Here is a 22,383-nt window from a genome sequence, read left to right on the forward strand (position 1 = left end):
CCCCCCCCCACCAACATTATCCAAAGCAGTACATCTGTTTGAGAGGGGGATGGCTACGGGGGACTCCTGCACTAACTGCCTGCGCCTACTACTCCGCCTGTTGGTCACCCATCCCTTTTCTGCCTGTGCAGCCATCACCTGTGGTGTGACCACCTTGCTAAACCTGCTATCCATGACGTCCTCAGCATTACGGATGCTCCACAGTGAATCCACCCACAGCTCCAGCTCCGTAATGCGGGTAGCCAGTAGCTGCAGATGGATACACTTCCTGCACCCATGGTCGTCAGGGACACGGTGTTGAAAGTGACCCTCAAGCAACTTTCTCCTTGCAACTGTGGCCCTCAACCAAAGATCTGATTTTTGTTCTGTACCTTCATTTTCACTGACATTTATTTAACAATCAGCTCTGCCTTTCATCTCCAGGATTTCCAGTTATTTAACCACGTTTTGTATTTAAAAACAAGCAGCTCTACATTTTATCTTCCTCAATCATCATTATATCTACCTGCCTCAAAGATTCTCTCCCCCATTAATTCAGATTGAAATGCTATCCACTCAATAGCAGCACATGCCAAATATAAACCAGATCATTAACAATGAACAGAGTTAAAAAACTAGGCAACACAATGGATGAGCACAGACCAACAGAATGAAAATCTAACTTCCATTAGTTCTCACTCAAGGACTATGATTGGAATGTGTTTATATAATCTCAATGCTGTCCTAATGTCAACCACGGCACAATTGGTAGCACTCTCTAAAGGCCTGCTACCCAACCCGAACCCAATGGGACCCGATGACATGCGTCGGGTATGGGTCACGCTTCCGGGTCCAGCTTTCGGGCTTGGGTCGGGTCAGGCGGGTCCAGGCCAACACACACAGTACTACCTTTTGCTCTGCTGGGAGGAAAAGGGAAGTTGAATAAGTAAGCATCAAAATTTGAAAAGCCTGTCTGAGCTGGGATTCTGGGACGTCAAGGAGGGAAACGCGCATCCGGACTCCACAGACTGAGTCTGCGCAGTGAACGAGTGAGCATCTCTATGACATCATCGAGCTCATGCTGCAGCTTCCTTCCATTCCATCCATCCAAAAGTGGTAAGCACAGTGAGTGCACTATGGTCAGGTCAGGTATAGGAAAGAATGGAAGGACTCGGGCCAGGTCAGGCTCGGGTCCGATGTGCTTCTGTCGGGTTTGGGTCGGGTTTTTTTTTTCCAGACCGCAACAGGCCTTTAACACTCGCTCCTCTGAGTCAGAAAGTTGTGGGTTCAATTCCCACTCTAAGACCTGAGCATAAAAATCAATACTGACACTCCAGTGCAGTACTGAAGATGTTCTGCACTGTTGGAGTTGCTGCCTTTCGGATGAGCTGTTAAACCAAAGCCCTGTATGCCTTCTCAGGCAGACTGTAAAAGATCCCATGGCACTATTTCGAAAAAGAGCAGGGTGTTATCCCTGTTATTCTGGCTAATATTTATCCCACGATCAACATCACAGTTATCTTATTATCTGGTCATTATTATATTGCTGTTTGTGGCAGCTTTATGTATGAAAATTGGCTGCCATGTTTTCAACATGAATATAGAGTCTACAGTTCAAAAGTACTTCATTAGCTGCAAAGCACTTTGGGACATCCGGTGGTCATGAAAGGCGCTATATAAATGTAAGTCTTTATTTCTTATGCATCTGAGACTACAGCAAAAACAGCCCACAATTCACTGGCACCCTAACTGAACCCAAGAGATGCCATGTGTGGAATCTGAAAAATGTTCAAACTACTGCAGTAAAGGATGCTCCAAGGATGAATTAACAGCAAATTTAGACACAATAGAAGAGTTTTGCTTTGCTGTATTTGACAATGAATGTGCTTTATGCTAACTGTGTGGCAATAGTGGAAGTGTTCTATTGCCCACAAGATCAGGTCTCAAATGTTACTAAAATACAGAGGATTAACTGTTCCTACAGAGCTTCTAACAGGGTGGGGGGGGGGGTGGGGGGGGAAGAGAAGAGAAAACTATTAATTGATGACCAACAGGGGGGGAAAGAAAAACTCCCTCTGTCACAAATAAATCACCGTTTTTTACCAAACAGCTCAGATTATTAAAATATGAAATATCAAAAGCAGAATTAAATTTTAAAATATCCCTAGTTACGAACAGATCTAAAAGAACTTGAAGACAGGTATAAAACATCTGCTTGTGTACATTACAAGTGGATTGCACTCACTGCTTAAATCACATAAATTGAAGAGTAGTTGGCCCTTTCCATAAAACAGATATGCAAAATACTATTTTCTTTCCTCATACTTACATAATAAGGTTCAGCCTCTCTTTCAGTTATTTCATCCTGAGATAAAGTGAAACAGGTTGGTATTCTTCCAAACCAAACGTCCCGCAATACATCTCTGTCATCTGTCATTTTTCCAATGCTTGATGCAGCACATCAAGAGTCTCTCTCTGGCACCTTTCGGAGCAACAAAAAAAAGAGTATACGTTCAACTGGCAAAACACTGGCCTCCTGTTCATCACTACCCATATCTTCTCCCCTCGCCCTACCAACCCAGAACAAACTTTTCACAACAGCATGACTGTACTTAAGAACCTGAGTAAAGAGGCACTACACGCACTAAAACATAGTCCTCCAGCACCACTGTACCCCCCAATTGACCCATTATAGCAGCCAGCCAAATTTGAACATCCTTAATGTTCTGTCTGTACTACCCCATACCCAAGCTCCAAATAATAAATATTTAGTAAGAAAATCTCTCTATACACATTTTAAATATAAATCCTCCAGTATTGTTCGCCTGGCTTAGAATCATTGAATTTTACAGCACAGGAAGAGGCCATTAATCCCATTGCGCCTACGTAGTCTTTCTGTATTGTCTTTCCCAGATACCTTTTCTATTTTCAAATATCGATCCATTTGCCATCTGCCTATTGTGTATTCTGATTCCATCATTTTTCTGGCAGGACAGTAAATGCCCTAACATCCTCTGCATTAAAAAAAAACTCCTAACCTAGGTGGATTTATATAGTCATTCATTATATTTATGCTCCTCAATGAGATAACCTTCCCTCTCACTCTAGACAGTGGTGTTTAAGTTTCTCTATCCTTTGTTTCTAGCTCATCCTCTTAACACCCAGGATCAGTTTTCCACTTTTCTGTACCTTCCCTGGAATGTGTACAGGTCCTGTGGTTTGGTAGCCATAATTAAATACAGTACTCTAAATGGGGTCACATCCAGAGCTTTACGTTCATTGTTCCAGCAATATCAATATCTTATTAACTTTAACTGCGTTCGCGACATTAGAATTGTCATCACTTCTAGTTCCCCAAGGCTCAATAATCCATTGACAGTGTTCTGAGATGCATTTCTGACCAGTGTATTTTTTTTTTATTCTTTCATGGGATGATGGCATCGGTGGCAGGCCAGCATTTGTTGCCCATCCCTAAATGCCCTTGAACTGAGTGGCTTGCTAGGCCATTTCAGAGGGCAGCTAAGAGTCAACCACATTGTTGTGGGACTGAAGTCGCATGTAGGCTAGACCAGGTAAGGCCAGATTTCTTTCCCTCAAAGACATTAGTGAACTAGATGGTTTTTTGACAATAGTTGCATGGCACCATTACTGAGACTAGCTTTCAATTCCAGATTTTTATTAATGAACTGAATTTAAATTCCACCCTCAGCTGTGGTGGGATCTGAACCCATGTTTCCAGGGCCTCTGGATTACTAATCCAGTGACATTACCACAATGCCACAATCCCATGTCTAACATTTCACATTTTCTATTTCAAATTTAATTTATCTGCACAAGTACATAGCCAAGCTAAACACTTAAGAAATAGCAGTAGACCATTCAACCCTGCTTCGCCATTCAATATGGGTGATCTACCTCAACTCTACCTTCCCACACTACCCTCATATCCCTTGATTCCCTTATCTCCAAAAATCAATCAATCTCTGTCTTGAATATACTCAACAACTGAGCATCCACAGCTCTCTGGGGCAGAGAATCTCAGGGGTTCATAACCCTTTGAACAAAGACATTTTTCATCTCAGTCTTAAATGGCTAACCCATTATTCTGAGACTCTGACCTCAAGCTCTAGCCAAGGAAAACATCCTCCCAGCATCTAACCCACCACGCCCTTTAAGAATTTTATGTTTCAATTCGATCACCTCACTTTCTTCTAAACTCCAAGGAATATAGGCCTAGTCTGTTCAATTTCTCCTTGTAGGACAATGCCCTGATCCCAGGAACGAGTCTAGTGAACCTTTGTTGCACTCCCTACAAGGCTCGTATATCCTTCCTTAGGTAAGGAGATCAAAAATGTCCACAATACTCCAGGTATGGCCACACTAAGAGCCTATGTAGTTGTAGCACAATTTCTTCACTCTTGTACTCTAATACCTTTGTAATAAAGGCTAACATATCATTTCCCTTCCTAATTGCTTGCTGGACCTGCATATTAATTTTGTGATTTGTGTACAAGGACACCCAGGTCCCGCTGAATACCAAAATGCCCCAGTCTCTCATCATTCAAGAAAAATTTGTTTTTTCTATTTTTCCTTCCAAAGTGGATAACTTCACACGTCACTAATTATATTCCATCTATGCTTTTTCCCCAATAACTTAATCTTAATCATTCGAGTACAGGAGACCATTCAGCCCATCAAATCCACGCCAGCTCTCAGTACATCAATCCAGTCATTCCCTTTCCTCTGCTCTATCCCCACAGATCTACAAGTTTATTTCCTTCACGTGCCTATTCAATTTCTCTTTAAAATCACTGGTCGTCTACCTTTCTACCATCCTCGTAGGCAGTGAATGACAGGTTATTACCACTCGCTGCGTAAAAAGTTCTTCCTCACATCCCCCCATATCTCTTGCACAAAACCTTAAATCTGCGTACCCTAGTCCTGTACAACCAGCTAATCAGAACAGCTTTTTTTGTCTACCTTATCTAAACCCATCATAATCTTGTACATCTCCATCAGATCTCTCCTCAACCTCCTTTGCTTTAAAGAGAACCACCCCAGCTTCTCCAACCTAAGCTTGTGGTTAAAATCCCTCATCCCTGGAACCATTCTGGGAAATCTTCTTTGCAGCCCCTCAAGGACCCTCACGTCCCTCCTAAAGTGTGGTGACCAGAACTGAACACAGTACTCCAGTTGTGCTTTAACCAGAGCTTCATAAAGGTTCAGCAGTACTTCCCTTCTTTTGTACTCAATACCTCTATTTATGAAGTTCAGATCCCATATGTTTTGCTGACTACTCTTTCAATATGTCCTACCACCTTCAAACATCTATGAACAGGAACCCCCAGGTCCCTCTGTCCTGTACACTCTTCACAACTGCACCATTAAGTCCACACTGCCTCTCCCTATTCCTTCTGCCAAAATGCATCAACTTACACTTCTCTATTAAATTCCATCTGCCACCTGTCTGCCCATTCTGCTAGCCTATTTATGTCCTGTTGCAGTCGATTGGGATCATCATCATTGTTTGCCATACCTCCAAGTTTGGTATGATTGGAAAATATTGAATTTTTTTTCTGTATTCTAAGTTATTTTTTATTATTCGTTCCTAGGATGCAAGCATTGCTTGCAAGGCCAGAATATGTTGCCCACCCCTAAATGCACCCGAGAAGGTGGTGGTAAGCTGCATTTTTGAACCGCTGCAGTCCATCTGGTGTAGGTACACCCACAGCACTGTTAGCAACATAGAAAATAGGAGGAGTAGGCCATTCAGCCTTTTGAGCCGTCTCCACCATTCAACTAGATCATGGTTGATCTTCTACCTCAACGCCATTTTCCCACAATATCCCCATATCCCTTGATGCCTTTAACATCTAGAAATCTATTGATCTCAATCTTGCACATAATGACTGAGCCTCCACAGCCGTCTGGAATAGAGAATTCCAAAGATTCACCACCCTCTAAGTGAAGAAATTCCTCCTCACCTCAGTCCTAAATGGCCAACCTCTTATTCTGAGATTGTGTCCCCTGGTTCTAGATTCCACCCCTCAGCCAGGGGAAACATCCTTCCTGCATCTACCCTGTTGAGCACTGTAAGAATTTTGCATGCTTCAATGAGATCACCTCTCATTCTTGTAAACTCCAGAGAATACAGGCCCAGTTTGCTCAATCTCTCCTCATAGGACAATCCAGCCATCCCAGGAATCAGTCTGATGAACCTCTGCTACACTCCCTCTATAGCAAGTATATCATTCCTTAGATAAGGAGAACAAAACTGTACATAATACATCAGGTGTGGTATCACCAAGGCTCTATACAATTGCAGAAAGACATCTTTACTCCTGTACTCAAATTCCCTTGCAATAAAGGCCAACATACCATTTTCCTTCTCAATTGTTTACTGCACCTGCACGTTAGATTTCAGCAACTTGTGAACAAGGACACCCAGGTCCCTTGGGACATCAACACTTCCCAATCTCTCACCAATTAAGTAATACTCTGCATTTCTATTTTTCCTACCAAAGTGGACAACTTCACATTTTCCACATTATGTTCTTGCTCACTCACTTAGCCTGTTTAAATCCCCTTGAAGCCTCTTTGCATCCTCCTCACAGCTCACATTCTGACCTAATTTGTGTCATCAGCAAACTTGGAAATATTATATTTGGTCCCCACATCCAAGTCATTGATATAGATTATGAATAGCTGGGGTCCAATCACTGATCCCTGCAGTACTCCACCAGTCACAGCTTGCCCACCTGAGAATGACATTTATTCCTACTCTGTTTTCTGTTTGTTAACCAATTCTCAATCCATGCCAGTATATTACCCCAAATCCCATGTTCTCTAATTTTGCTTACTAACCTTTTGTGTGAGACCTGATTGAAAACCTTCCAAAAGTCCAATTACACTGCATACACTGGTTCTCCCTCATCTATTCTGCTAGTTACATCCTCAAAAAGAACTCCAACAGGTTTGTCAAACATGATTTCCCTTCCACAAATCTATGTTGACTCTGCCCAATCCTACCATTATTTTCGAAGTGTCCAGTTATCACATCCTTTACAATAGATTCCAGCATTTCCCCGACTACTGATGTTTCCCTACTACTGTCAGGCTAACAGGTCTCTAGTTCCCCATTTTCTCTCTCCCTCCTTTCTTAAATAGTGGTGCTACATTTGCTACCTTCCAATCTGCAGGAACCATTCCAGAATCTATAGAATTTTGGAAGATGACCACCATCCACTATCTTTACAGCCATCTCTTTCAACACTCTGGGATGTAAATCATCAGGTCCAGGTGATTGCCCAACTTTAAGTCCCATTAAATTCTCCAGTACCACCTTTTAAAAAAACTAGTATTAATTTCTTGCAGTTTCCCATTCATGCTAGTCCCTTGGTTCTCTACTATTTCTGGGAGGTTTTTTGCATTTTCCTCCATGAAGACAGACCAAGTATTTGTTCAGTTACTCTGCCATTTTCTTATGCCCTATTATAAATTCTCCTGTCTGTGCCTGTAATGGGCCAACATGTGTCTTTCCTAATCTTTTCCTTTTTTACATACCGACAGAAGCTTTTACAGTCCTTTATGTTTCTCACTAGTTTACTTTCATATTCTATTTTCCCTTTCTTCATTAGTTTCGTGGTCCTCATTAGCTGAATTCCAAAATGCTCCCAATCCTCAGGCTCACTGCTTTTTCTGGCAAATTTATAAGCCTCTTCCTTTGATCTAATACAATCTGTCACGAAAACGTGCTTTATGTCGAATTTTGATTTTTAATCCACTGGCTGGAATCCCAAACTGAATTTTTTTTTTAAAAAGAGACTATAGGTGACTTGAAATAAAAACAAGAAATGCTGGAATCACTCAGCAGGTCTGGCAGCATCTGTGGAAAGAGAAGCAGAGTTAACGTTTCGGGTTAGTGATCCTTCTTCGGAATTAGCAAATATTAGAAATGTCAAAGGTTAGAAGCAAGTGAGCCGGGGGTGGGGCAAGAGATAACAAAGGAGAAGGTGTAGATTGGACAAGGCCACATAGCTGACCAAGAGGTCATGGAGCAAAGGCAAACAATATGTTAATGGTGTGTTGAAAGACAAAGCATTAGTACAGACAGGATGTTAATGAACTGAAGATTGAGCAGCAGCAAGTACAAACATGAAAAAAACAGTGGGTAAGCAAACTGAACAAACTACAATGAAATGAAATAAACAGGAGAAAAAAAATTGTAAAAAATGTAAAAAAAAAAAGGCTAAAAATGAAAGTAAAATGGGGTGCCCGTCACGCTCTGAAATTATTGAACTCAATGTTCAATCCGGCAGGCTGCAGTGTGCCTAATCACAAAATGAGATGCTGTTCCTCGAGCTTGCGTTGATGTTCACTGGAACACTGCAGCAAGCCCAGGATAGAGATGTGAGCATGAGAGCAGGGGAGAGTGTTGAAATGGCAAGCAACCGGAAGCTCAGGGCCCTGCTTGCGGACTGAGCGGAGGTGTTCCGCAAAGCGGTCACCCAGTCTGCGTTTGGTCGCCCCAATGTAGAGGAGACCATATTGTGAGCAGCGAATACAGTATACTACGTTGAAAGTACAAGTAAATCGTTGCTTCACCTGAAAGGAGTGTTTGGGGCCTGGGATAGTGAGGAGAGAGGAGGTAAATGGGCAGGTATTACACCTCCTGCAATTGCAGGGGAAGGTGCCATGGGACGGGGACGAGGTGGTGGGAGTAATGGAGTAATGGACCAGGGTGTCGCGGAGGGAACGATCCCTTCGGAATGCTGACAGGGGAAAGGATGGGAAGATGCGACTGGTAGTGGCATCACGCTGGAGGTGGCAGAAATGGCGGAGGATGATCCTTTGGATATGGAGGCTGATGGGGTGAAAAGTGAGGACAAGGGGAACCCTGTCACGGTTCTGGGAGGGAGGGGAAGGGGTGAGGGTAGAAGTGCGGTAAATGGGCCGGACACGGTTGAGGGCCCTGTCAACAACAGTGGGGGGGAATCCTCGGTTGAGGAAAAAGGAGGTCATATCAGAAGCACCGTCATGGAAGGTGGCATCATCAGAGCAGATGCGTCGGAGACGGAGAAACTGGAAGAATGGAATGGAGTCCTTACAGGAGGTAGGGTGTGAAGAAGTGTAGTCGAGGTAGCTGTGGGAGTCGGTGGGCTTATAATGGATATTGGTAGACAACCTATCCCCAGAGATGGAGACAGAGAAGTCGAGGAAGGGAAGGGAAGTGTCAGAGATGGACCATGTAAAGGTGAGAGAAGGGTGGAAATTGGAAGCAAAGTTGATAAAGTTTTTCAGTTCAGGGCGGGAGCAGGAAACGGCACCGAAAGGGAATTTGGTAGGGAATTTGTACTGAATTTGAAAATAAAACGTTGGTAAAAATTGATTAAAACCCTAATTAACTAATTAGTAAGTAGAGTAACTAAACCAGAGGGAGAAGATTGCTGTATTTAGTTAGCATTTAATATTTATAGTAGGAATCTAGCACTAGGGACCATATAGTTAATTATAACAATTTAGTAAGGATTTAATAAGTATTTATTTATTTTATATTAATTAATTAATTAGTGCTAGAAATGACAGTTAGAGGGGTGAAGTGCTTCACCTGTGAGATGTGGGAGGTCCGTGACGCTTCCAGCGTTCCGGACGACTACATCTGCAGGAAGTGTACCCAGTTGCAGCTCCTCACAGACCGCATGGATCGGTTGGAGCAGCAACGGGATGCACTTAGGAGCATGCAGGTGGCAGAAAGTGTCATAGACAGGAGTTTTAGAGATGTGGTTACACCCAAGGTGCAGGCAGATAGATGGGTGACCGCTAGAAGGGGCAGGCAGTCAGTACAGGAATCCCCTGTGGCTATCCCCCTCTCTAACAAGTATACCGTTTTGGATACTGTTGGGGGGGATGGCCGATCAGGGGAAAACAGCAGCAGCCAGAGCAGTGGCACCACAGCTGGCACTGTTGTTCAGCAGGGAGGGACAAAGCGCAGAAGAGCAATAGTTATAGGGGACTCTATAGTCAGGGGCACAGATAGGCGCTTCTGTGGACGTGAAAGAGACTCCAGGATGGTATGTTGCCTCTCTGGTGTCAGGGTCAAGGATGTCTCTGAACGGACAGGGGGCATTCTGAAGGGGGAGGGTGAACAGCCAGAGGTTGTGGTACACATCGGTACAAACGACATAGGCAGGAAGAGTGACAAGGTCCTGCAGGGGGAGTTTAGGGAGTTAGATAGAAAGTTAAAAGACAGGACCTCCAGGGTTGTAATCGCAGGATTACTCCCTGTGCCACATGCCAGCGAGGCTAGAAATAGGAAGATAGTGCAGCTAAACACGTGGCTGAACAGCTGGTGTAGAAGGGAGGGTTTCAGATATCTGGACCATTGGGATCTCTTCAGGGACAGATGGGACCTGTACAAGAAGGAGGGGTTGCACCGAAACTGGAGGGGCACAAATATCATGGCTGCGAGGTTTGCTAGCATCACTCGGGAGTGCTTAAACTAGTGTGGCAGTGGGGTGGGAACCAGAGCAGTAGGACAGCAAGTGAAATAAATGAGGGGGAACTAGTAAATGAGGCGAGTAAGACTAAGAGGAGGAGCAGGCAGGGAGATGTTGCGGAGCACAGCGGGACTGGTGGTCTCAAGTGCATTTGTTTCAATGCAAGAAGTAGAACAGGTAAGGCAGATGAACTTAGAGCTTGGATTAGTACTCGGAACTATGATGTTGTTGTAATTAGAGACTTGGTTGAGGGAAGGACAGGATTGGCAGCGAAATGTTCCAGGATTTAGAAGTGTCAGGCGGGATAGAGGGGGATGTAAAAGGGGTGGGGGAGTTGCATTACTGGTTAAGGAGAATATCACAGCTGCACTGCGGGAAGACACCTCGGAGGGGTCATGCAGCGAGGCAATATGGGTGGAGCTCAGGAATAGGAAGGGTGCAGTCACGATGTTGGGGGTTTACTACAGGCCTCCCAACAGCCAGCAGGAGGTAGAGGAACAGATATGTAGACAGATTTTGGAAAGATGTAAAGGTAACAGGGTTGTAGTGGTGGGTGATTTTAACTTCCCCTATATTGACTGGGACTCACTTCGTGCTAGGGGCTTCGATGGGGCAGAATTTGTAAGGAGAATCCAGGAGGGCTTCCTGAAACAATACATAGATAGTCCAACTAGGGATGGGGTCGTACTGGACCTGGTATTGGGGAATGAGCCCGGCCAGGTGGTCGAAGTTTCAGTAGGGGAGCATTTCGGGAACAGTGACCATAATTCCATACATTTTAAGGTACTTGTGCATAAGGATAAGAGTAGTCCTCGGGTGAAGGTGCTAAATTGGGGGAAGGCAAATTCTAACATTATTAGGCAGGAACTGAAGAATTTAGATTGGGGGGCGGCTGTTTGACGGTAAATCAACATTTGACATGTGGGAGTCTTTCAAACGTCAGTCGATTAGAATCCAGGACCAGCATGTTCCTGTGAGGAAGAAGGATAAGTTTGGCAAGTTTCGGGAACCTTGGATAACGCGGGATATTGTGAGCCTCGTCAAAAATAAAAAGGAAGCATTCGTAAGGGCTGGAAGGCTAGGAACAGACGAATCCCTTGAGGAATATAAAAACAGGAGGAAGGAACTTAAGCAAGGAGTCAGGAGGGCTAAAAGGGGTCATAAAAAGTCATTGGCAAACAGAATTAAGGAAAATCCAATGCTTTTTATACGTATATAAAGAGCAAGAGGGTAACCAGGGAAAGGGTTGGCCCACTCAAGGACAGAGAAGGGAATCTATGTGTGGAGCCAGAGAAAATGGGCGAGGTACTAAATGAGTACTTTGCATCAGTATTCACCAAGGAGAAGGACTTGGTGGATGATGAGCCTCGGGAAGGGAGTGTAGATAGTCTGGGTGATCTCATTATCAAAAAGGAGGTGGTGTTGGGTGTCTTGCAAAGCATTAAGGTAGATAAGTCCCCAGGGCCTGATGGGATCTACCCCAGAATACTGAGCGAGGCAAGGGAAGAAATTGCTGGGGCCTTGACAGAAATCTTTGCATCCTCATTGGCTACAGGTGAGGTCCCAGAGGACTGGAGAATAGCCAATGTTGTGCCTTTGTTTAAGAAGGGTAGCAAGGATAATCCAGGAAATTATAGGCCGGTGAGCCTTACGTCAGTGGTCGGGAAATTATTAGAGAGGATTCTTCAGGACAGGATTTACTCCCATTTGGAAACAAAAACTATTTAGCAAGGCGCAGCATGGTTTTGTGAAGGGGAGGTCATGTCTCACTAATTTGATTGAGTTTTTTGAGCAACTGACGAAGATGATTGATGAAGGAAGGGCAGTGGATGTTATCTATATGGACTTCAGTAAAGTCTTTGACAAGGTCCCTCATGGCAGACTGATACAAAAGGTGAAGTCACATGGGATCAGAGGTGAGCTGGCAAGATGCATACAGAACTGGCTCAGTCATAGAAGACAGAGGGTAGCAGTGGAAGGGTGCTTTTCTGAATGGAGGGATGTGACTAGTGGTGTTCCGCACGGATCAGTGCTGGGACTTTTGCTCTTTGTAGTATATATAAATGATTTGGAGGAAAATGTAGCTGGTCTGATTAGTAAGTTTGAGGATGACATAAAGGTTGGTGGAGTTGCGGACAGTGATGAGGATTGTCAGAGGATCCAGCAGAATTTCGATCGGTTGGAGACTTGGGCGGAGAAATGGCAGATGGAGTTTAATCCGGACAAATGTGAGGTAATGCATTTTGGAAGGTGGGAAGTATACAGTAAATGGCAGAACCCTTAGAAGTATTGACAGGCAGAGAGATCTGGGCAGACAGGTCCACAGGTCACTGAAAGTGGCAACGCAGGTGGATAAGGTAGTCAAGAAGGCATACGGCATGCTTGCCTTCATCGGTTGGGGCATAGAGTATAAAAATAGGCAAGTCATGCTGCAGCTGTACAGAACTTTAGTTAGGCCACACTTAGAATATTGCGTGCAATTCTGGTCGCCACACTACCAGAAGGACGTGGAGGCTTTGGAGAGGGTACAGAAGAAGCTTACCAGGATGTTGCCTGGTCTGGAGGGCATTAGCTATGAGGAGAGGTTGGATAAACTTGGATTGTTTTCACTGGAACGACGGAGGTGGAGGGGCGACATGGTAGAGGTTTACAAAGTTATGAGTGGCATGTACAGAGTGGATAGTCAGAAGCTTTTTCCCAGGGTGGAAGAGTCAGTTACTAGGGGACATAGGTTTAAGATGAGAGGGGCAAAGTTTAGAGGGGATGTGCGAGGCAAGTTCTTTACACAGAGGGTGGTGAGTGCCTGGAACTTGTTGCCCGGGGAGGTGGTGGAAGCAGGTACCATAGAGACGTTGGAGAGGCATCTTGACAAATACATGAATAGGATGGGAAGAGAGGGATACAGAACCCGGAAGCGCAGAAGGTTTTAGTTTCGACAGGCATCAAGATCGGCGCAGGCTTGGAGGGCCGAATGGTCTGTTCCTGTGCTGGACTGTTCTTTGATACAGTCATTAATGTACCGGAAAAAGAGTTGGGGGAGAGTGCCCGAGTAGGACTGGAACAAAGAATGCTCGACATATCCCACAAAAAGACAGGCATAACTAGGACCCATGCGGGTACCCATAGCAACACCTTTTACTTGAAGGAAGTGAGTGGAGTTGAAGGAGAAGTTGTTCAATGTGAGAACACGTTCAGCCAGGCGGAGGAGGGTGGTGGTGGATGGGGACTGGTTGGGCCTCAATTCAAGGAAGAAGTGGAGAGCCCTTAAACCATTCCTGGTGCGTGATGGAGGTGTAGAGCGATTGGACGTCCCTAGTGAAGAGGCAGCGGTTGGGACCAGGAAACTGGAAATTGTCAAAATGACGTCGGGTGTCAGAAGAGTCACGGATGTAGGTGGGAAGAGACTGGACCAGCGGAGAAAAGATAGAGTCAAGGTAGTCCGCAAACAGGACCCTGAGCTTCCGGTTGCTTGCCATTTCAACACTCCCCCCTGCTCTCATGCTCACATCTCAATCCTGGGCTTGCTGCAGTTTTCCACTGAACATCAACGCAAGCTTGAGGAACAGCATCTCATTTTCCGATTAGGCATACTGCAGCCTGCCGGACTGAACATTGAGTTCAATAATTTCAGAGCATGACGGGCCCCCCATTTTACTTTTATTTTTAGTTATTTCTTTTTTTAAAAAAAATTTTCTCCTGTTTATTTCATTTCATTGTAGTTTGTTCAGTTTGCTTACCCATTGTTTTTTTTCATGTTTGTACTTGCTGCTGCTCAATCTTCAGTTCATTAACATCCTGTCTGTACTAATGCTTTGTCTTTCAACACACCATTAACATATTGTTTGCCGTTGCTCCATGACCTCTTGGTCAGCTATGTGGCTTTGTCCAATCTACACCTTCTCCTTTGTTATCTCTTGCCCCACCCCCGGCTCACTTACTTATAACCTTTGACATTTCTAATATTTGCTAGTTCCGAAGGGTCACTAACCCGAAACGTTAACTCTACTTCTCTTTCCACAGATACTGCCAGACCTGCTGAGTGGTTCCAGCATTTCTTGTTTTTATTTCAGATTTCCAGCATCCGCAGTATTTTGCTTTTATATAGGTGACTTGATGCTTGCAGCTAAAGATGGCTACCTAATTTGCATCACTGTACCTTCCACATTCCAATACAATCAGATGGAGACAGCATGTCTGCACAGACCCATCAAGGACAATGGTTTGGGGAATGTGAGTGAACCACATATCCTGTTCCCAATAGCAAGGTATCAAGACCATTACCAGAGGTATTCAACTGGGAGAGACAAACCACTCAACCTAATCACTTGAACAATGGGACCCTAGCTGCGAGAAAGGGGTTCCTCAACATAGACTAATTAAGTTACAAGAGGGAATACACTAGTAACTACCATGCTTGAATCACTGGGTGACGGTCATGGGTAAGGCCCACCCTTCATATACTTAAGCTTCTGTTTTCTCTGCACTAAGCAGACAAGCAGCTAAATGCTGGCGCGAGTCCCTGCTTCCTTTCTCTCTTTCCAACCCACCTTGCAAGCTTCGAACTCTGTTTGCTGACCGTGACCACCTGGGATGCCCCTGCTGCAGAGAGAGATTCCTTGAAAGAAATCAGCTGCTACTGTTTCCAGAACCACCAATTTAGCCGTTCACATCTTCAAATAGGAAGCCTCAGGACCACCAAAGGAAAGTCGCATGACCACTGAATTCAGCCTGAAGCCAGCCGAGTCACCAACCTCCACAGACTATATGCCCCTTTCATTTCTCTGGACTCTAATTTCACGCACCTCCCTCCCCACCCACCCATTCTGTAATCTATTTGTGAATGTGTGTACGTGTGAACTTCGAGTACCCGGGCATGTGCATGAGAGAAGGTCGAAGCATATTTTATTATTTTGAAGTACAATAAAGCTAACCTCTTTGTTAAACTCAAGAAAATCTGTCCAATTGGTTCTTTTTATTATCACAGCACCTAAAGAGTTAAACATTCACCGAATTGGCAAGTATATTCTTGTCAAAAAAATAAACCTGTTGTGGTCAAGCAATGAGAGGAAAAAGACCTGACTAACAATCTTTAACTTCTCATTAGCTACAATCAGATCATATTTCCTGTTAGGTTTTTGAGCCTCAAAGGAACATATATTTGTTGTAAATCATGTATTAATTCTTTAAATACTAGCCACTGCCGGTCGACCATCATACCTTTTAAATGTAGTTTCCCAATCTACCACTGCCAATTTGTCCCTCATACCTTTGTAGTTTCCTTTAAGATTTAAGATACTAATTTCGAATTGAATTACATCACTTTCAAACTTAATGTAAAGTTCTATCATATTATGTTCCCTCTTCCCTCAAAGTTTCTTTACAACGAGATTAATTAGCCCTTTCTCACTGCACAATACCTGATCTAAAATAGCCCGCTCTCTAGTCTGGGATCTTCTTCTCCCTGCTGCTCTCACGTGTTCCAAGTCTTCAGAAGAAGGAATTTTCCTCCACACAAGATCAGGTGGCAGGTTGTTCAACCTTGCCCGCCGAAGAGCGAAGGCCAAAGTACGGAAAGTCCTCATCAGGGAACTCCTCTTTGCTGATGATGCTGCATTAACATCTCACACTGAAGAGTGTCTGCAGAGTCTCATCGACAGGTTTGCGGCTGCCTGCAACGAATTTGGCCTAACCATCAGCCTCAAGAAAACGAACATCATGGGACAGGACATCAGAAATGCTCCATCCATCAATATCGGCAACCACCCTCTGGAAGTGGTTCAAGAGTTCACCTACCTAGGCTCAACTATCACCAGTAACCTGTCTCTCGATGCAGAAATCAACAAGCGCATGGGAAAGGCTTCCACTGCTATGTCCAGACTGGCCAAGAGAGTGTGGGAAAAATGGCGCACTGACACGGAACACAAAAGTCTGAGTGTATCAAGCCTGTGTCCTCAGTATCTTGCTCTACGGCAGCAAAGCCTAGACAACGTATGTTAGCCAAGAGCGACGTCTCAATTCATTCCATCTTCGCTGCCTCCGGAGAATCCTTGGCATCAGGTGACAGGACCGTATCTCCAACACAGAAGCCCTCGAGGCAGCCAACATCCCCAGCTTATACACCCTACTGAGCCAGCGGCGTTTGAGATGGCTTGGCCATGTGAGCCGCATGGAAGATGGCAGGATCCCCAAGGACACATTGTACAGCGAGCTCGCCACTGGTATCAGACCCACCGGCCATCCATGTCTCCGCTTTAAAGACATCTGCAAACGCGACATGAAGTCCTGTGACATCAATCACAAGTCGTGTGAGTCAGTTGCCAGTGATCGCCAGAGCTGGCGGGCAGCCATAAAGGCGGGGCTAAAGTGTTGCGAGTCGAAGAGACTTAGCAGTTGGCAGGAAAAAAAGACAGAAGCACAAGGGGAGAGCCAACTGTGTAACAGCCCTGATAACCAATTTTATCTGCAGCACCTGTGGAAGAGTCTGTCACTCTAGAATTGGCGTTTATAGTCACTCCAGGCACTGCTCCACAAACCACTGACCACCCCCAGGCGTTTACCCATTGTCTCTCGAGACAAGGAGGCCAACGAAGAAGAGTTGGTTCCTCAAATACAGTTTCGAAAAATCGTCTTATATACATTCTAGGAATTTGTCCTCCACAGCATTAGTGCTAATTAGGTTAACCTCGTCTATATGTAGATTGAAGTCTGCCATGATAATTGTATCACCGTTGTTACATGCACCTCTAATTTCCTTATCCCATGTCCTATATTACCACTACTGTTTGGTGGCCTGTAAACAACTCCCATCAATGTTTGCTGCCCCTTGCTGTTTTGTAGCTCCGCCCAAACTGATTCTACATCTTGAACTTCCGATCCAAGATCCTTTCTCACGAACGTACTGCTCGCATCCTTTATTAATAGTGCTACCTTTTCTTTTTTGCCCATCCTTCCTAAATGTTGAATACCCTTGGACATTCCGTTCCCAGCTTTGGTCACCCTGCCACCATGTCTCCATTATGGCAATTAGATCATACCCGTTTACTTCTATTTGTGCCGTTAATTCATCTACCTTGTTGCGAATGCTGCGTGCATTCAAAAAGAATGCCTTTAATTTTGCCTTTTTAACATTTTTCCAAATTTTGACTATTTGATGCTGCCCTTTGTTTCTGCTGCCTTCCAATTTCACTTACTACTTTACTTCCTTCCATATCACGTTTGTTTTTCTCCTATCTGAAATCCCTCTCAGGTTCCCAATCCCCTGCCAAGCTGGTTTAAACCCTCCCCAACAGCACTAGCAAATCTCCCTGCGAGGATATTGGACCCCATCCTGCTAAGGTGTAACCAGTCCTTCTTGTCCAGGTCCCATCTGCTCCACAATCAGTCCCAATGCCTCAAAAATCTAAAGCCCTCCCTCCTGCACCATCTCTCCAGCCATACATTCATTTGCTCTATTTGTACTCACCAGCACATGGCATTGGGAGTAATCATGAGATTACTGCCTTTGAAGTCCTACTTTTTAATTTCTTTCCTGGCTTTCTAAAATATGGTCTCAGAACCTCATCCCTCTTTCTATCTGTGACGTTGGTACCATTGTGAACCAAGTCCTCTGGCTATTCACCCTCCACATCATGTCCTGCAGCCACATCCTTGACCCTGGCACCAGGGAGGCAACATACCATCCTGGAGTCACATCTACAGCCGCAGAACTGCCTGTCTGTTTCCCTAACTATTGAATCTCCTGCCACTATTGCTCTTCCACTCTTCATCCTTCCCTCTTGTGCTGCTGAGCCACCAGTGGTGCCATGGGCTTGGCTCTGGCTGCACTCCTCTGAGGAACCAACGCCCTCACCAGTACCCAATACGGAAAACCAGTTATTGAGCGAGATGGACTCAGGGGACTCCTGCACTACCTGCCTGGTCCTCCTAGATTGTGACAGTCACCCATTCCCTCTGTCTGCAATCTCAACCTGCAGTGCGACCACCTCCCTAAACATGCTATCCACGTGGCTCTCAGGCGCGCGGATGCACCACAGTGACTCCAGCCATCAATCGATTTCTGAAACTCGGAGCTCAAGTTTCTACAGCTGGTGACACTTCTTGCACACGTGGTCGTCTAGGCCATGGGTAGCGTCCACAACTTCCCACATCACAGGATGTGCATTCAGCACAGCCAAGCTGACCTGCCATGCCTTAACTTTACTTTACAGACTATTTCTTATAAACCGGAGACTAAAAAGTAGCATTGCACTTAGAATTAATTATAAGGTAGCGACTTAAATTTTAACGTTTTTCTAATTTTCAGCTATTAACACACGTACCTTAACAGTAGTGTACTAGCTTGGCTATTTACAGACACACTATAACAGCAGTTACTCACCAGCCAACCACCTTACCACTTCCCTGTGATGTCCTTGATTCTTTTTTCAGACTCAGCTTGCGCCAACTCCTGTAGCTCCTCTCCAAATGTTTCGCTGCTCCTTTGCAGGTCCACTTTCTCTCTGCGCCCTGAAGGTAAGTGAAGGCCCACAGCCTTGCTCTCTATTTATCCTCACCCGATGTTTAACTGCTCCTTCTCCGCTCCCTAAAAGTAGGTAAAGACCTCGAGCCTCGCTCTGTATTTATGCTCTGTTCAGCAGCTCCCTCGCATGCCCAGTTCCTCTCTGCTACCCGAAGGTAGTTCTATATTTTTTACCCAGTCATTTTATATAGATATAGAAATATATCTCAAAAAAGCAGTGGTCCTACCACTGAACCTTGGGGCACACCATCCTCCAGTATGGAAAACTACCATTTACCACAACTCGCTATTTTCTATCTTTAAGTCTACTTTTTATCCAAGCTGACACTAACCCTTCTTATTCCACGAGCATCTATTTTGTTAACTAGCTTTTTATGTGGTACTTGGTCAAATCGTTTCTTAAAATTCATACAAGCAAGATCCATTGCATTTGCTTCATCAAAAAGTTCAATTAGATTAGTAAAGCACAATCGGCCTTTTACAAATCTATACTGGATCTGCTTAATTAACTCAAACCTCGAAATTAACTGTGTCGAGAAAATGTCACACACTTAGATGTATAAAAATGAAGCATTTCAAAGTGTGTGGATTAGTATTTTTTTTTCCTGAAGCAATATTTTTATTTTCAACCAATACATGGACGAAGGCGTTCCAAGACAAAGGCCAAATTTTCAAGATTGAGACATAGAAGTTCTGATCAGAGCCCCAACACTTTAAAAACAAACAAAAAAAATTCCTTTATCTCTGGGCCCAACTACGTAGATGCGCAGGCAAAAGATGGCAAAATATGAAGTCGTCAAGAGGAAGAGCAGCAAATTCACAGAGTTCAGGATTTTTGACAGCAATCTTTCAATCAACATGTTTTGAGAGACATGTGTGCTTGGGGAAAGGAAGGGAATGCGGTCCTCTGTGATTTTGCAAGGCGACTATTTAAAAACAGCCCCAAAATTACAGACATTTCAGGCGCATTCAGCCACGGAGGTATTAAGTTTTTTTTAAATTCATTCATGGGATGTGGGTGTCACGAGCTACACCAGCATTTTTTTCCCATCCCTAATTGCCCTTGAGAAGGTGGTAGTGAGCTGCCTTTTTGAACTTCTGCAGTCCCATGAGGTAGGTACACCCACAGTGCTGTTAGGAAGGGAGTTCCAGGATTTTAACCCAGTGACAGTGAAGGAACGGCAATGTAGTTCCAAGTCAAGATGGTGAGTAGCTTGGAGGGGAATTTGCAGGTGGTGATGTTCCCATGCATCTGCTGCCCTTGTCCTAAGTGGTAGAAGTTGCAGGTTTGGAAGGTGCTGTCTAAGGAGTCTTGGTGCGTTGGCGCAGTGCACTTGTAGATGGCACACACTGCTGCCACTGTGTGTCGGTGGTGGAGGGAGTGAATGTTTGTGGATAGGATGCCAATCAAGCGGGCTGCTTTGGCTTCTTAAATGTTGTTGGAGCTGCACCCATCCAGGCAAGTGGAGAGTATTCCATCATACTCCTGACTTGTAGCCACGGTATTTAGATAGCCAGGATGTTGAAAGTGGGGGATTCAGCGATCGTAATGCCATTGAATATCATGGGGAAATGGTTAGATTCGCTCTTGTTGGAAATGGTCATTGTCTGGTACGTGTGTCGCACAATTGTTACTTGCCACTTACCAGCCCAAGCCTGGATATTGTCCAGGTCTTGCTGCACTTCTACATAGACTACTTCAGTATCTAGGAGTCAGGAATGGTGCTGAACATTGTGCAATCAACAAACATCCCCACATCTGACCTTATGATTGTGAAGCAGAAGATGGTTGGCCCTAGGACACTGCCCTGAGAAACTCCTGCAGTGATGTCCTGGAGCTGAGATGATTGACCTCCAACAACCATCTTCCTTTGTGCTAGGTATGACTCCAGCCAGCGGAGAGTTTTCCTCCGGATTCCCATCGAGTCCAGTTTTATTAGGACTCCTTGATGCCATACTCGGTCAAATGCTGCCTTGATGTCAAGGTCAGTCACTCTCACCTCACCTCGAGTTCAGCTTTTTTGTCCAGCTTTGAACCAAGACTGTATTGACGTCAGGAGCTAAGTGCCCCTGGCAGAACCCAAACTGAGCATCACTGAGCAGGTTATTGCAAAGCAAGTGCTGCTTGATAGCACTGTTGACGACACCTTGCCTCACTTTACTGATGATCGAGCGCAGAATGATGGGGTGGTAATTTTCTGGGTTAGATTTGTCCTGTTTTTTTTTTTGAGTACAGGATGTACCTGGGCAATTTTCCACAGTGCCGGTAAGATGCAAGTGTTGTAGCTGTACTGGAACAGCTTGGCTAGGGGCCCGGCAAGTTCTGGAGCACAGGTCTTCAGTACTATTGCCAGTACGTTGTCAGGGCCCATATCCTTTGCAGTATCCAGTGTCTTCAGTCATTTCCTCATAATGACTGAAGACTGGCATTTGTGATGCTGGGGAATTCAGACGGAGGCCAAGATGGATCATTGCTCGATTTTGAACAGATCTAGCAATGCAAAACTGGGCATCCTTGAGGCGCTATGGGCCATCATCAGCAGCAGGATTTTACTCAACCACGAACTGTAAACTCATGGCCCGCATATTCCCACTATACCGTTACAATCAAGCCAGGGGAATCAACCCTGGTTCAATGAAGAGTGCAGAAGGGCAAGCCAGGAGGAGCACCAGGCACACCTCAAAATGAGGTGTCAACCTGAAGTTAAAATCCAGGACTACTTGCGTGCCAAACAGCACAAGCAGCATGTGTTAGACAAAGCTAAGCGATCCCACAACCAATGGATCAGATCTCAGCCCTGCAGTCCTATCACATGCAGTCGTGAATGGTGGCAGACAATTAAACAACTAACTGGAGGAGGCGGCTCCACAAATATCTCCATCCTCAAAGATGGGGGAGCCCAGCACATCAATGCAAAAGATAAAACTGAAGCACTCGCAACAATCTTCAGCCAGAAGTGCCAAGTGGATGATCTATCTCAGCCTCCTCCTGATATCAAGAAACGACTGAAGGCACTGGATACTGCAAAGTCCATGAGCCCTGACAACATTCTGGCAATAGTATTGAAGACTTGTGCTCCAGAACTTGCCGCACCCCTAGCCAAGCTGCTCCAGTACAGCTACAACACTGGCATCTTCCCAACAATGTGCAAAATAGCCCAGGCATCTTTAAACATGGCATTTACAGTTCAAAAGTTCACGATCTCAACTGCTCCCATCCGCGCCCCCGGGCCCCACCCCCTCTCGCTGGGCACCGCCCCCTCCCAGGCTCTGGCCACGCCCGGTCCCCGCCCCCTTCTCCCCCCCATCCTCAGCTGCGCGCCCAGGCGCCGCCCCCTCTTCCCGGGTTCTCCCTGCGCGCCCCACCACTATCCCGGGGTCAGCACCAGC

The 22,383-nt window shown here is 45.1% G+C and overlaps 1 protein-coding gene across 3 annotated transcripts in view; it reads right to left on the minus strand.

Moving 5' to 3' along the window:
- Positions 1–22,383, minus strand: part of atg5 (ATG5 autophagy related 5 homolog (S. cerevisiae)) — a 289,336-nt gene that overhangs the window by 266,607 nt on the left and 346 nt on the right. For all 3 annotated transcript variants that reach the window (XM_068027020.1, XM_068027007.1, XM_068027015.1), the window contains exon 2: positions 2,309–2,461. In XM_068027020.1, the coding sequence (XP_067883121.1) occupies positions 2,309–2,416 (108 nt within the window). In that variant the 5' untranslated portion in view covers positions 2,417–2,461. The remainder of the gene's footprint in view (positions 1–2,308; positions 2,462–22,383) is intronic.

This window comes from Heterodontus francisci, chromosome 3, assembly GCF_036365525.1.
Source record: "Heterodontus francisci isolate sHetFra1 chromosome 3, sHetFra1.hap1, whole genome shotgun sequence".
Classification (NCBI taxonomy): domain Eukaryota; kingdom Metazoa; phylum Chordata; class Chondrichthyes; order Heterodontiformes; family Heterodontidae; genus Heterodontus; species Heterodontus francisci.